This window comes from Lytechinus pictus, chromosome 7, assembly GCF_037042905.1.
Source record: "Lytechinus pictus isolate F3 Inbred chromosome 7, Lp3.0, whole genome shotgun sequence".
Taxonomy (NCBI): Eukaryota; Metazoa; Echinodermata; class Echinoidea; order Temnopleuroida; family Toxopneustidae; genus Lytechinus; species Lytechinus pictus.
In genome coordinates, this window is record NC_087251.1 from 27,059,481 (window position 1) to 27,074,263 (window position 14,783).

The 14,783-nt window shown below is 40.6% G+C and overlaps 1 protein-coding gene across 1 annotated transcript in view; it reads right to left on the reverse strand.

Annotated features, from left to right (window-relative positions):
- Positions 1-592: 592 nt before the first annotated feature.
- Positions 593-14,783, reverse strand: part of LOC129265332 (uncharacterized) — a 35,819-nt gene continuing 21,628 nt past the window's right edge. The window contains exons 11-17 of the mRNA XM_064102369.1: positions 11,916-12,099; positions 10,574-10,749; positions 4,844-5,052; positions 4,173-4,315; positions 3,438-3,621; positions 2,492-2,653; positions 593-1,808 (exon numbers count right to left, since the gene is read on the reverse strand). Coding sequence (XP_063958439.1) covers positions 1,572-1,808; positions 2,492-2,653; positions 3,438-3,621; positions 4,173-4,315; positions 4,844-5,052; positions 10,574-10,749; positions 11,916-12,099 — 1,295 coding nt within the window. The 3' untranslated portion in view covers positions 593-1,571. The remainder of the gene's footprint in view (positions 1,809-2,491; positions 2,654-3,437; positions 3,622-4,172; positions 4,316-4,843; positions 5,053-10,573; positions 10,750-11,915; positions 12,100-14,783) is intronic.

Sequence of the window (14,783 nt, forward strand, 5' to 3'; positions counted from 1 at the left end):
TATCTCGAATGACATACCATTGATCGCTTTATTGTCCTATTCATGAGTGTGACTGTGACATATAGGTTGTTTTGGTCTCGTTTTAGCGCAATATCACGTCATACATTTTGACATATTTGTCCTCTTTCTAAGCAAATTAAGACACTAATACTGTCATGAAGCATATCGATGTTTTCGCTAATATATTCTCTTTCATGTAGAATGTTGACATTGTGTATTGATTGCTGTTATTTATGAAACAGTTCAGGATTCATGAAAAAATACTTTGTTATAAATTATAATTTGTATAATTCATGTAATTTAGGTAATAATAAACAAGGATATCCCAATCATTTTATGTCAATTTTCTTCCCTTTCTTACCCTAAGTCTTTATTTCAAATTTTAGGGCAGTTCTGGTTAAATATATATTCTTAAATACTTGTTTCCACTATATCGACCTAATATGCAAATTTATGCAAATTACTTGCTTATTTGCATATATACAGCGTGTCTCTTTGGATGAATCCTTTTCTTTTGACTCAAGGAACATTTGTGCCAAGTGGGACATTTGTACTAAAAAATGCAGCGTTCACCCCTTTTTTTGCAGTTAACAAGTCTACTATTTTGAAACCATGATATAGGCAACAAAATCATATGCCCTTGACGAATAAAACTGTGAACTATGTCCATTTTTAAATACCATCGCGGCTAATTGATACTATTTTTAAGCCACCGTGGACTTTTGGACATACTTGACCACCAATCGTCCTTGTAACTTATCCCAATTTATTATTTGACCAATTTAACCATGGTATAGGCACAAAAAAATCATATCCCCGGATATTGAACAAACTATGTTGTTTTTTTAAGTAGCAACCGCATTTTTTACTCCATTTTTGGAAGCCATCTTGGATTTTTTTAACATACCGGACTACTGACTGTCCTTGTAACTTGTCCCGACGTACTACTTCATCATTAAAACAATCGAACGGAAACCAAATTAAAGCCACTTGTGGATTTTTTAGATTACGGCAGCCATTTTGGGCGCCATCTTGGATTTTCCTGGTACCCTGGAGTGCTAATATTCACTCTAATTTGTATAAATAAATTCTTTTACCCATTGGACCATGGAATTTGAACCAAAATAGGATTCTAGGGTGGATAATGAGTGAGTTATGTCCATTTTTAGTAAATGGCGGGCGTCCAAAAATGGCGGCCATCTTGCACACCATCTTGAAAATAACCACTTTCCCGGATGCGGATTTTGGTAGATTTTTAGTATGTTATTCCTGAGGTCAAATAGTACAAAATACAGTTGAAAAATCATTTGTTGCAATTTGTTCCGGGTCAAACCATATATTGACCCGTCTATTATATAAAACATTTCATGATGTAAAAAAAAAATTGTCAAATTCCTTAATACCAATCAATTCTGAAATGTATATTTTGGTATATAAAACTTTACTAAAAAGATATTTCAGGTACAATTCACAATCATTATACACTAATAGTATAGTATATTGCTCTCCTACTTGAAAGATACATGATGTTATTCAAAAGAAGTATTTTAGATTTTTTTATTAATGGAAATTTATGGTATGGGAGGAATAGGGGTAGGTGGCATGTAATCGGCTATGGGAACAAAATCAACATCGTAATTGAATGCTCTGGGCCCGACAACATCCAGGACCTTTGGTGATCGTAGAGCAGGGGGGCTGGGGAGTGCGATGACGGCTACACGGAGACCATACTGTACCGCCTCTGTTGTGATTGGATGACCTTTATCAGCATCAGTGATGACGATGATGTCTGGTGTCATGGCAACAATCTGTACAGATAACATGAATTTAATTGGATTTCAGTAAGTCCGTTCACCAAGTGATTTACGTTTCTAGATGTCTTTTATCTGATAACCTAGTTACAAGGCATTCCTTTAACCCAATTTTAATTAAAACACCACTTTAATTAGAATCCAGTTTAGTGAATAAATTAGCTGCTGCTATGTCTGAAAAGCTTTATAAAACAATCACGTCCTAAATATCACACAAAACTGTGTCAGTAAACATATTGACTGTGAAACATATTTTAAAGAATACAATTGGTTAATTGATGAATGTTGAAGGTGATTCTTTGAAACTTTATAGTGCATAAAAATTGTTTTGCAAACTGTATATTACAATACTAAACCTTGGATTAGCTGATGAAATTGTGAATTATTTGCACATGGTAGTATGTCAATGTATCATTACCCATTGTTGAAGCATTGATGGATAAGATTAGTAAGTGCATGCTTTTCATATACAACATATGCAGTGCATAATTAAAACTTGTCTCAAGCATTTCACTTATCACTCCAATTTTGTTTGTCAATTTAATGTCGTGTGGAAAATTGCCGTCTTTTTAAACGAGCTATTTCCTCTTAAAACAAAGTGATACATAGATTTTTAGAACAAATGCTGAGCTCTCAAGCACCAAATTTCCAAGATTTCCTTCTAAGAAAGTAACACACACCTTCTCTTGGAGCACATTATCAACCGTTTTCCGTTCCTTGGCAACCAGATTTTCATTTTGGAAAGAGATGAGAAAGGAAACTCCTGAGTATTCCCCAGAACCTTCAACGAGTACGTCCCCTTTGTCGAATCCACCTGTTGTCTCACGATTCACATTGGTTATCTGTGTGCGTAGAGAGAAAATATGGTAGGCAGTTAATTACTGCTGGTGATGAGGTAATGGGGCAAACTGTAGTTTCACTGCGTCAGACACATCGCTTATGCTTAGCATAACAAAGAGGTGATAGTTTCTCACCACAATTGCAATAGATGACAAAGCTTGTGATGGCCAATCACATTTGCATTTTTTGCATACATTTGTCTGGCTCACATGCAGTTTACAAATAAATATATGCGCAATAAATTGAATAATACATACTGTGCACAGATGGATAAATGCATTGCAAAATATGTGGCTTCAACTTTATGACATCGCAATAGTTCTTATTAGTAAGTATTTTGATTAAATTTGGCTTGATAAAGTAAAATACTCGGATGTGCTATGAATATGGTACAATTTTAAGCATTTTGCTTAGCAAAGTAAAATTCTTAGTAAAATACTTAATTAATCAACACTGTCAAATTAATACCAACAGGGGAAGGGGGGTGTTTCAAAAAGATTTAAGTGCAGTATAAAAGACATCATCGCATGATCAGATCATGCCATGAGGGTGCGCACTTGTGCGTATTAATCAATAAGACTGCGCGTTGCACATTATGTACGTGTCGGCATTTAAGTGCAACCCTAAGTCATACTTAAATATTTGTGAAACACCCCCCGGGGCTCCAAACCCAATCAGCAATCATCTGCTGAAAATAAGTTTGGTGGACCCTTTGTAACTTATTTGTGAGGAATGGTACTTTCTCATGAGAACTATCAACAAAGTGACTGAGAAAACTTTCCTTACCTTGCCAGAGACAAGAAGCACTCCATTGCCCGCCTGCACGACGGCCTGGATAGGATCTGAACTAGAGATTTGGGATGTCATCACGACACGACCAAGATGCCAAGCACGACTGTAAGAATATGGTATAGTTGTGGCTGATATATCCTTCGCACTCAGTGGTGCTAAGACTACCCCTCCAGAACATCTGTATGAAATAATGAAAAAAAAAATATTTATGGCATAATATTTACTCACTACAGAAAATTTCCAGAAGCAGAAAAATCAATTGATGAACATCAAGGGTAAAAACCATATATTAAAACGTATTTTCTTGAAATAATTTTGTATTTCAGAGGCTTCTTACCAACAAGTCTATAAATTCTGGTGTGATTTGAAAAATGAGCTACACTAATTACAACTATTTGAGAAGAAACCCAGCAGACTGTTGACTAGACTAGGCCTAGAAGATCTGCAAAAAACCTTCTCCCTTTCAAAGGACTAGGGACAGTGTTTGATTCAATACCCAAGTTGGAAACATATCAGAGTCTTCATTTGTTTGTAATAGCTTTTTGTACATTGTCAGCCTGACCTATACGGAACTGTAATGTGTTAATTTTGGTTTGACTTACTAATTGTGCTTTCTCTTGCAATGAGAAACCTTGATATCTCATCATTGAATGCCTTTCTGCATTAAGTGAATATAAATTCTTTGAATGACTACAGCTAATAAAATATTGAATTTCAGTATGGTCTTACCCCATTTGCGTGCCGACAACGGTACGAAAGCAGTTTTCAACCTGAACTGAGTTTGCTGCCTCTGCTATCACTGACTGCTGACTACCGTCACTAACCAAGACAGCAGGATACAAGGGCTTCTTGTGAATCGTGGGAAGGAACATCTAACAAAACAAAGCAACAAACACAAGAAATAACACTATAACATGACAAAAGATGCTGCATGGATTTTAATCGGGAACTGCTAGTTGTATTAACAAAGTCACATTTGATGCTGAAGCTTGAATCAACAGCTTGATTTTGATTCTGTACACCAACACCCTTTGCACCCACACCTCGCTAGCCACACCGACACCACATCACCACGCACAACCACAGGTACATTAACACTCACATCAACACATACAACACCAACACCTATATTCAAAACCTACAACCACATTCACACCAATAATAACACTAACACCAGCACCAAAATTGAAATACTAGTCATACTTGTAATTCTGGGAAAGCTCTCCCAATGCCATCAGCCACAGCAACGCCACACACACACCAATACATACATTAACACCGACACGTACATGAAAACCAACACCTATATCAACACCCACAACCAATAATAACACTAACCTAACACCCAGTGCCTACACCAATACTGACATCCGTACCATACTTGAAATGCCTAATCATACCTGCAATTCTGGGAAAGCTCTCCCCATGCCATCACAGTCTAAGATAGGCACATCTAGGTCGGCACCAGTAATGAGAGGTTCAATCGAGTTCAAGCCACCGATCTCCGCAGCTAATATTGCACAAATCTTGTCAGATGTAGAGTTTGAAGAACACAGAGTGTAGTCCTTCACAAAGACAAGCCCATCGTTTAAACTGCTTTCAGCATTTTCTGTCATAACAATATTTGTAGATTGAAAATGAAGAAATATGTGATTAATTGTAGATTAAAGTGATCATTTCACTTTGTTCTGATTAAAAAAATTCTCCTTTTGGTTCCTGAAAATGGGCTAAACATGAGGCTTATAGTGTAAAAATACCAACCCAAAAGTTTCAAAGTATTATATTTACAGGATCAATTTTAAAACCTTGGAGATGTAAACCAAAGTTTGAAATAATTGGGAGTTGGTTTCAATGACTATGTGTATACAGGGAATCTGTGCACAACACATTAATTCTAGATGAACACAGCATGACCTACATACAGTGTGTACAAGGTATACACTGAATGTACAGTGCAGCTAATAGTGTGTGTATAGGAGATACACACAACAGAAGGCAGTCAAAATAGCCAACGGACTTTTTGAATTGGAGAAAACTGGTCATAAGCTGAACCCGTCTACTAGACGGTTCTCAAAATCAGGCTAATAAATTGCTACTTGTATCTAAATTAGAGTTTTTCATCCTATATTGTGGTCTGTTTCAGGGTTTTTGAGGACAAATACAGGCACTCATACGCACGTTTCAACTCAGTTTGAATTTTTTTTAAATCAGCTGCTCACAAAGTCAAACGATCCCTTTAAGCTGATCAACATGAATAGTTGGATTAAAAGAGGAATCTTGTTTCAATTATGATTATTTTCAAATACAGTTTACAAACCATGTTATATGAGGTAGATAACTGCTATGGATAGTAGTTATAGCTTGAATGAGACTCAAAATCTATTTTTTTAAGGTTGATATCATACCCCTGCATGAATGAAATAAATATGTTCAATGAAACTTCATTAAGTACTGATTACTCAATTGCATTCACTTGCTATGGCTTCTATGAGAAAAGGACTTTCGAAATTCCATTATTCCCTTTCTGATTTTCATCATAGTCTCTTAATCCCCCCAATAAATAATCAATAGTGACATTTCATCAGAATTATGGAATATCACCTTTCAATGTTATGAAAGCAATAATCTGTACATCATTTTCAGAAGATGGAAATTCCACCTTGGAGTCAAATTGATGTTCAAATAAGAACAAGAGCGTCGCTAAGGGGAGCACGTAATACGCCCGCCTGTAACGCGGAAAATGGAGTTATTTGACCAATAAACAAGAACAGTGGAAGGTGGCGACTTCACCTTTAACCTTCTGACCTCAAAATCAATAGAATTCCTGGGATCCATGGTGGTATCATACATACCAAATTATATGAGAGTAGGTTAAGTTAAACTAAAGTTATCATGAGTAGAAGAAATTAACCAGTTGTCTCACGATGTAGCAAACGTAGTGTGAAAGCGACGTTTCGTCTGCAAGCTGCTAGACTTCGTCAGGCAATGAGCAGCTGCTGCGCACGGGTTATATAGCGTCGGGAGCTATTGTCTGGCTCCACTCGGGCGTGAGCCGCGCTGTGATTGGCCGAAGCCGCTGGCCAATCAGGGTCCGCGCTGGTGCTTGGTGCCCGCTGGAGCGTGCACCGTGCGCTGTGATTGGCCGATGCGGCCGGCCAATCAGCATCTGCGCTGGTGTCAGGCACCTGCTGGTGCGGGCGCCGTGCGCTCTGAACGGTGGATGCAGTATGCCGTCGGATGGCCGGTAACCATGCATCAGGGATCTCAATGCCGCTGTCCCTATTGATATTGCTCGGGTGCAAACGGATCTGAATCGCTTCCTTAACGCGCCGCGTATACCAATGCTTATCATGAGCAACGCAGCTGACCTCATCCCAGTTAGGTGGATGATCGGAGTCCCAAGCATGTTCTGCAACAGCCGAGCTATCAGTGCGTCTAAGCCGAACATCACGGCGATGTTCCTTCATGCGTTCCCCCACAGGTCTACCAGTCTCACCGATGTAGACTTTGTCGCAAGTCGAGCATGGGATCTTATAAACAACCCCATCGCGTCTGTCGGGGATCGGGCGGTCTTTCGGACGGACCAGCTGGCTGTGGATGCTGTCGGACTTGAATATAACTCGGATGCCATGCTTCTCCAAGCGCCGGCGGAGAAGATGCGCGATACCATCAACAAATGGGATTACTATAGCGGATTTAAATTGCGCAGGCTGTTCGGACGGAGCGCTCTTCTTCTTAGCAACGCGGTTAACGAAGGAGCGCGGGTAACCGTTAGAAATAAGAGCCGAGGTGATGTGTTGCTTCTCTGTAGCTGTGCAATTGGGCTTAGTAACGATGCGTGAAGCTCTGTCATAAAGACACTTCACTACACCGCGCTTAACGGACTTCGGGTGATGCGAATCATAAGCACCTCACCTTCCTAACCCGTTGCATCAAGAACACCGTTATCCCGAAAGATCTTAGAGTTCGCCCGCCAGTACCCACCAAGTCAGCACGCATCATCGCCGAGAGGACCTCCCGCCTTTTCCTTCGTGAAAGAATCCGCCTCACCCGCATGACTCTTAACTCTATCCGCGCCGAGATTGAGTCCAGTACTACCCTTGTCCGTTCCGCGCTCGCCGAAGAGCACTACAACAGTGCTCTCGAGCTTTTCGACGATATCTACCGCTACGAATTTGAGAAGTGCAAGTCCCGACAACAGGATAAGTATCGCAAGATTAGTACAGAGGGTAAGGATAGTTCCGTATGTGCCGATACTAGCTCTCGGGTCGTCAATTTGTCTAAATGCAAATTGACTTCTGATGAGAGTGCGCTGCTCGCCAAGGGACTTAACTTTTCAGTAGCCCCGAAGCGTGTTCCCGCTACCGAGATTGTTGCGAAGGTGGAATCCTCCATTCGTTCACTTGATGCCGAGACCATCGGCTCCGTAAGAAGAGAGATAAATGCTATCCTCTCCTCCGCCGAACCGCCTAAACCTAACATTACTCCCGGCATGCGCAAAGCCTTGAAATCGCTCAAGGAAGACGAGTCTATTATGATTTTGCCAGCAGACAAAGGCCGTGCCAGTGTTATTCTGGACACCGATGTCTACCGCGCCAAGATGTCCGAGTTAATTGAATCCGGCCCCTATCGCGCTATCGGGAAGGACCCGACCGATCGCCTCTCCCGCAAGCTTACCACTATTCTTCGCGGCTTTCACAAGAATGGTGACATCGATGATTCTACCTACCGTAAGCTTAAACCGTCGCAGAAGCAACCGCCCAGGATCTATGGACTACCTAAAATCCATAAAGCTGACATTCCGCTCCGTCCGATTGTATCATGTGTGAGTTCGTTTGCTTACAACACGTCTAAGTATCTCGCTGATATTCTTGCTCCCTTAGTCGGGTCCAATGGACATGCTGTCCATAACTCTGCATCGTTTGTTGATTTCCTGCGCAGCGAAACCATACAGGAACACGAGGTCATGGTTTCATTTGATGTGGTGTCATTGTTTACCAATGTACCCATCGACGCCGCATGCAAGGTCGCACTTAGCAGACTCGAACGCGATGAGAGTCTACCCGAGCGCACACAGTTATCTCCGGCCCAGGTAACTGAGCTTTTGAGTTTTGTTTTACAATCTACGTATTTTATGTTTGCCGGCAATTTCTACGAACAGCAAGAAGGAGCAGCCATGGGCAGCCCTGTTTCCGCAGTAATCGCTAACTTGTTCATGGAAGCTTTTGAGGAACGCGCGCTGAGTATTTGCCCACCCGACTGCGCCCCTAGAGTTTGGAAGCGATACGTAGATGACACGTTTATTATCACGCATAGATCCGCCGCCGATGACCTTTTGAGCCACATGAATTCGCAGCAGCCATCCATCCGTTTCACCATGGAGATGGAGTGCAACGAGCGCATTGCCTTTCTAGACACTATGGTGCACCGTGACACCAGCGGCCGATTGTACACCACCATATACAGGAAGCCCACGCACACCGATCAGTACATTGCTTATGATTCGCATCACCCGAAGTCCGTTAAGCGTGGTGTAGTGAAGTGTCTTTATGACAGAGCTTCACGCATCGTTACTAAGCCCCATTGCACAGCTACAGAGAAGCAACACATCACCTCGGCTCTTATTTCTAACGGTTACCCGCGCTCCTTCGTTAACCGCGTTGCTAAGAAGAAGAGCGCTCCGTCCGAACAGCCTGCGCAATTTAAATCCGCTATAGTAATCCCATTTGTTGATGGTATCGCGCATCTTCTCCGCCGGCGCTTGGAGAAGCATGGCATCCGAGTTATATTCAAGTCCGACAGCATCCGCAGCCAGCTGGTCCGTCCGAAAGACCGCCCGATCCCCGACAGACGCGATGGGGTTGTTTATAAGATCCCATGCTCGACTTGCGACAAAGTCTACATCGGTGAGACTGGTAGACCTGTGGGGGAACGCATGAAGGAACATCGCCGTGATGTTCGGCTTAGACGCACTGATAGCTCGGCTGTTGCAGAACATGCTTGGGACTCCGATCATCCACCTAACTGGGATGAGGTCAGCTGCGTTGCTCATGATAAGCATTGGTATACGCGGCGCGTTAAGGAAGCGATTCAGATCCGTTTGCACCCGAGCAATATCAATAGGGACAGCGGCATTGAGATCCCTGATGCATGGTTACCGGCCATCCGACGGCATACTGCATCCACCGTTCAGAGCGCACGGCGCCCGCACCAGCAGGTGCCTGACACCAGCGCAGATGCTGATTGGCCGGCCGCATCGGCCAATCACAGCGCACGGTGCACGCTCCAGCGGGCACCAAGCACCAGCGCGGACCCTGATTGGCCAGCGGCTTCGGCCAATCACAGCGCGGCTCACGCCCGAGTGGAGCCAGACAATAGCTCCCGACGCTATATAACCCGTGCGCAGCAGCGTCTTTGCTCATTGCCTGACGAAGTCTAGCAGCTTGCAGACGAAACGTCGCTTTCACACTACGTTTGCTACATCGTGAGACAACTGGTTAATTTCTTCTACTCAATCCTTCACCACGATGAACCTCTTCCACATCATAAAGTTATCATGTTAACAAGGACTGCAGGAGGGTACGATGAAAACATGTCAGTGTGACCTTGACCTTTGACTTTTTGACCTCAAAATCACTAGGCTTCCTGGGATCCATGCTAGTATACACTCCAAATTATATGAGCCTAGGTTAAGTTAAACTGAAGTTATCGCATTTACAAGGAAAAGTGAACGGACGGACGGACGGACACCGAGTGTGATACCATAAAACGTCCCGACCCGTCGCTGGGCGGGCGTATAAAAATGAAATAAGTAGAACAAGTTAATGAGGGTGTGATGAAAATATTTTTTGTGTGAATTTCCATCAAAGCCATTAATTTATTAAACATTGAAATTACCTCATCAACATTTAGCCCCTTTTTAGTGCCTCGGCAATGTCTAAGCCTCCGAGACACGACACATTTTTCTTGGGGACAGAGAATGAGATCAAAACATTACCATCCAAGACCGTGATAAGATGCAAGTCACACAATCACCGTCTTGCCTTGGAAATAAAAAAAAGTACTCAAGACACCCAAAACTATATGATTTCACTAATGCGTTGAGGTGAACCTTCAAGGAAAGTAAATACCTAGAGGTGCTGCTTGATGGTGGACATCATCTGGGTTTGCAGACAATATATCCTGTAGGCAGGTGAGACCCCTAGGTATCTCTGTGCCAGAGACTAACTTCTCGATCAGTACAGCTGGAGCACCCATGAAAGCTACAGAAGGAACCTTTCCTTGCAGAGCTGGAGTTGTACCTAATCTGAAAGAACACAAAGTATTCTGCTATCATAAAAGGATCAGTGGGGGGGGGGGCTAAATAAAATTTTATGCAATAACTTCACAATATTTTTTATTTGGAGGCCCAAAACACATTTCCTTATATATCTCATGTATATTATGGGAACTTTTTCATAATTGGGTTAATGGGCTCATACATATTTAATCATGTTCGATGGTTCCAGATTTAAAGCAAAGTTTCATTGTGATAAATCACAGAAAATGTGGCTTCCAATGAAACTTTGTGTAAGGCATTCGGTTTTAGAGGGAATAATGTTGCCAAACATTTTTCCTATCTTCCTCATCAGATTACTTGACAAGTTTTGATAATATAGATTACTTCTGCAAATGGAGAATACACAAAATATACATATATACAAGAAAGTTTGCTATTGGCACAGAATCTGCATGATATGACATATATTCCTCTTCTTTTATTATCATTAAACACTTATAAATCAGCAGATATCTGACAGAAAATTCAAGTAATTTTTATGACAAGCTGGATGCCAACAAGTTTACTTGCAGCTAGGTGATAAATGCCCCCTTCCCCCCACGTTTCAGAGATGATCCAGCAAAAGTTGTCAAAAGACAACATACACATAAATTCCATAGAAATATCTTTTTTCTGGCTTCTTAACCAATCAAATTATATGCTCCAGATATCCCAGACTTAGGGTGAATAAAAAAATAGATGTACACGTAAAATCAAGTCATACCTTATGTTTGTACATTTAAAGTTTTTTCGGATCACAAAGTATCTATTTTTCTGCAATATGCTAGATGGATTTATTCATATCTTTATAGGAGGGCTGTGCTCATCAATACTACATGAAACATGAAATAAGGGTCAACGTAGTATAATGATGAATAATAAGCAGCCACATACAGCACCTAAGCATTGACCAGATATTTGACTTAATAAATTTTGAAAATGACTCTTGTAACATTCAAAATTTAGCATTTAATATGTGTTTACCCCTACTCATTCACGACTTGACCAAGCAATATCATTTTTACATGAAAAAAGTTAGGGTAGAAACATGTGTCATCATAATGATAAAAATGATCATAATCTTACATGTATTTGATATTTGAAAGAAATAACTTCTCGACAAATTAGGTGTAAATTGAGTGAGTTGTTCTTACCTCTCCGGGGCAATGATCCTGATTCTCTTGCCACTCCTCAGTTGTTTAAGAGCCCTCAGTTTGCCCATATAGGGGCTTCCACCTCCCCCAGATCCAAGTAACCCAGCTCCAATAGTGATGTACTCAATGTCTCGTTCACTGATGATCCATTCACCCGTCGATGGATCAATGTGGGGTTGATATTCTAGTGGAGAATGAGAATGAAAGTGAGTGAATGTTGTGAAAGTGAAAGAGAGAATGATCATGATAGGGAAAGAGAGATCGAGAATGAGAAGGAGGGTGAGGATAAAAGTGAGATTGAGGGCAAGAGTGGGCATTAGAATTATAATGAGTGTTGTGAAAGTGAAAGAGATTGCGAGAGGGAGAGATTGAGTGTGAGAATGAGGGTGAAGATGACAGTAATATTGAGGGTGAGAGTGGGAATTAGAATTATAATGAGTGAGAGTTGTGAAAGTGAGAGTGAGGGCAAGGGTGAGACTGAGATTGAAGGTGGGGTGATTGCAATTAAACCACAGTATACTCAACTCCATGTATTAATCACAGTGAAACTGCTACTCACAGCCCCGGCTATACCTTGTCCATTTTTGGAAAAAAAGTGATCGATCCCAAAACATCTCATGATAATGAATGTTGGTGGCACATGTATAATGAAATGCACATAGGGTGAGGGTAAGAGAGGTTAAGAATAAGAGTGGGATTTCGATTGAAGGTGAGGGGGAGATTGCAATTAAGGGTGAGGGTTTGACTGAGAATGAGGATGGTATGAGAGTGAAAGTGAGATGTAGAAGTAGTAGATACAGAAGTGGTAGATGTAGATGTAGTAGATGATGAAGAAGTACTGTATAAGCTGTTATTTTTCGCGTACAGAATTTTTCGCAAATCGAGGGGTCCCGACATTTTCGCAGGTTTTTGAATTCGTGATCGGAAGGTGTACCAAGCACTTTCACATCATTTCAGAAGCAAAAATAGTGCAAAACATTTGCAAAATTATGCTCCTCAAACCCCATGCTGACGTGTCCTTTGTACAAAAATATGTTCCTGTAAAAACAGTTACAAAGTGTGAAAAAAGTGGCTTGAATTTCACTTTTTTTTGTACCTTTAAATCTGAAAATTCATCATGTCACAGTTTGATCTGTAAGAGTAATCTTTGGAAGTTGTGTTTTGTTAGATTCATATTTAAAAAGTTGGTTTCAGTGCAAAAATGTTGAATTTTGTGAACAAAATCTCACACCTTCAAAAGCTCTGGTCATGTGACTTATGAATATTAATGAGTATGCATGCAAATAGCTGCCAATATAAGTGTGTATAGAGATGACAATAAAATCAAATTTTTTTATGGTAAATACTTTATAATATTGCAGTGAATAAATAAATATTGATAAACACATGTCAGGAAATAATTTAGACTCTGATTTTGTTGAGAAATAAAAAAGTGAAATTCTAGCTAACTTTTTGAATTACTAACCATACTTTTTCAACCTCATTTTTGTACATATATAGGTGCTTACTTATCTCCACAACTGAGCATTGTGGCGTGCGCCTGTAATCCAAGCTATGTGGGAAAGTTACAAATTGATGCAGTGGTTCGAGCCCTGGTCACGTCTTTCGGATGGTGACGTTAAAGGTCGGTCCCAGACCACGTATGTTCACGGCCTCAACTCAGTGGAGCGCGCCATTGAAAGGCCTTTTCGCCTAGCAATATTGTTAGCGACGTTTGTTAGCATTACTTTGCTCACTCTCCAAAATGTCTGCGACATTAAAATTCTAAACAAGTGGAATGCCTCTGGCCGTCTCACCTGCATCACGCGATTCAATATAGCAGCAGTGCTGATTTTGAAAACTACTATAACTCGCACAAGATGTTCAGTGATACTTGGTGAATCTTATTTCCACGTTTTATGAACTAGACCAATACACTTATAGAGATATGATGGCTGTAATTCAACAAATACCCCAATTTGGCCAAAGTTCATTGACCCTAAATGACCTTTGACCTTGATCATGTGACCTGAAACTTGCACAGGATGTTTAGTAATACTTGATTACTATTATGTCCAAGTTTCATGAATCAGATCCATAAACTTTCAAAGTTATGATGGTAATTCAACAGATACCCCCAATTCGGCCAAAGTTCATTGACCCTAAATGACCTTTGACCTTGGTCATGTGATGTGAAACTCATGCAGGATGTTCAGTGATACTTGATTAACCTTATGTATAATTTTCATGAACTAGGTCCATATATTTTCTAAGTTATGCTGTCATTTCAAAAACTTAACCTCAGGTTAAGATTTGGTGTTGACGCCACCGCCGCCGTCGCCGTCGGAAAAGCGGCGCCTATAGTCTCACTCTGCTATGCAGGTGAGACAAAAACAATGGATTTGTTGAATTTTAGTGAGGCTATGAATGTTTATCATTTACATTGACTATCAGTGTACCAACATATACCGAATTTACAAGCAAGTGTGGGTAAGACTTTGAATTATCAGTCATTTCGATGCAATCCCAAAATTGATGAAAATATAACAGAAATTTGATATAGCATTGCAAAATCCTTATTTTCATATCCCCTTAAATTTTAATTATTTGCAAAAGCATCTTAGTACGTTTCCTAGAATTTTTCACAACTGATAACGGTGGTGGCTTATTGATTCTAGTTTTTTTTAAGAAATGGCAGGCACTTGAAATCAGGTAAATTGTTGTTATATTTTTAAAAGAAAATCGTTAGATTCGAACAACTTACTAATAGTTCTCCAAAAGAAGGGTTATATTCTATTATCTGTGTGTAAATGATACATGACGACAAATTTTACGAGTATATCATTGCATGTTGGATAACCTTTTCCACGATGAGTTTCGTAATTGAGA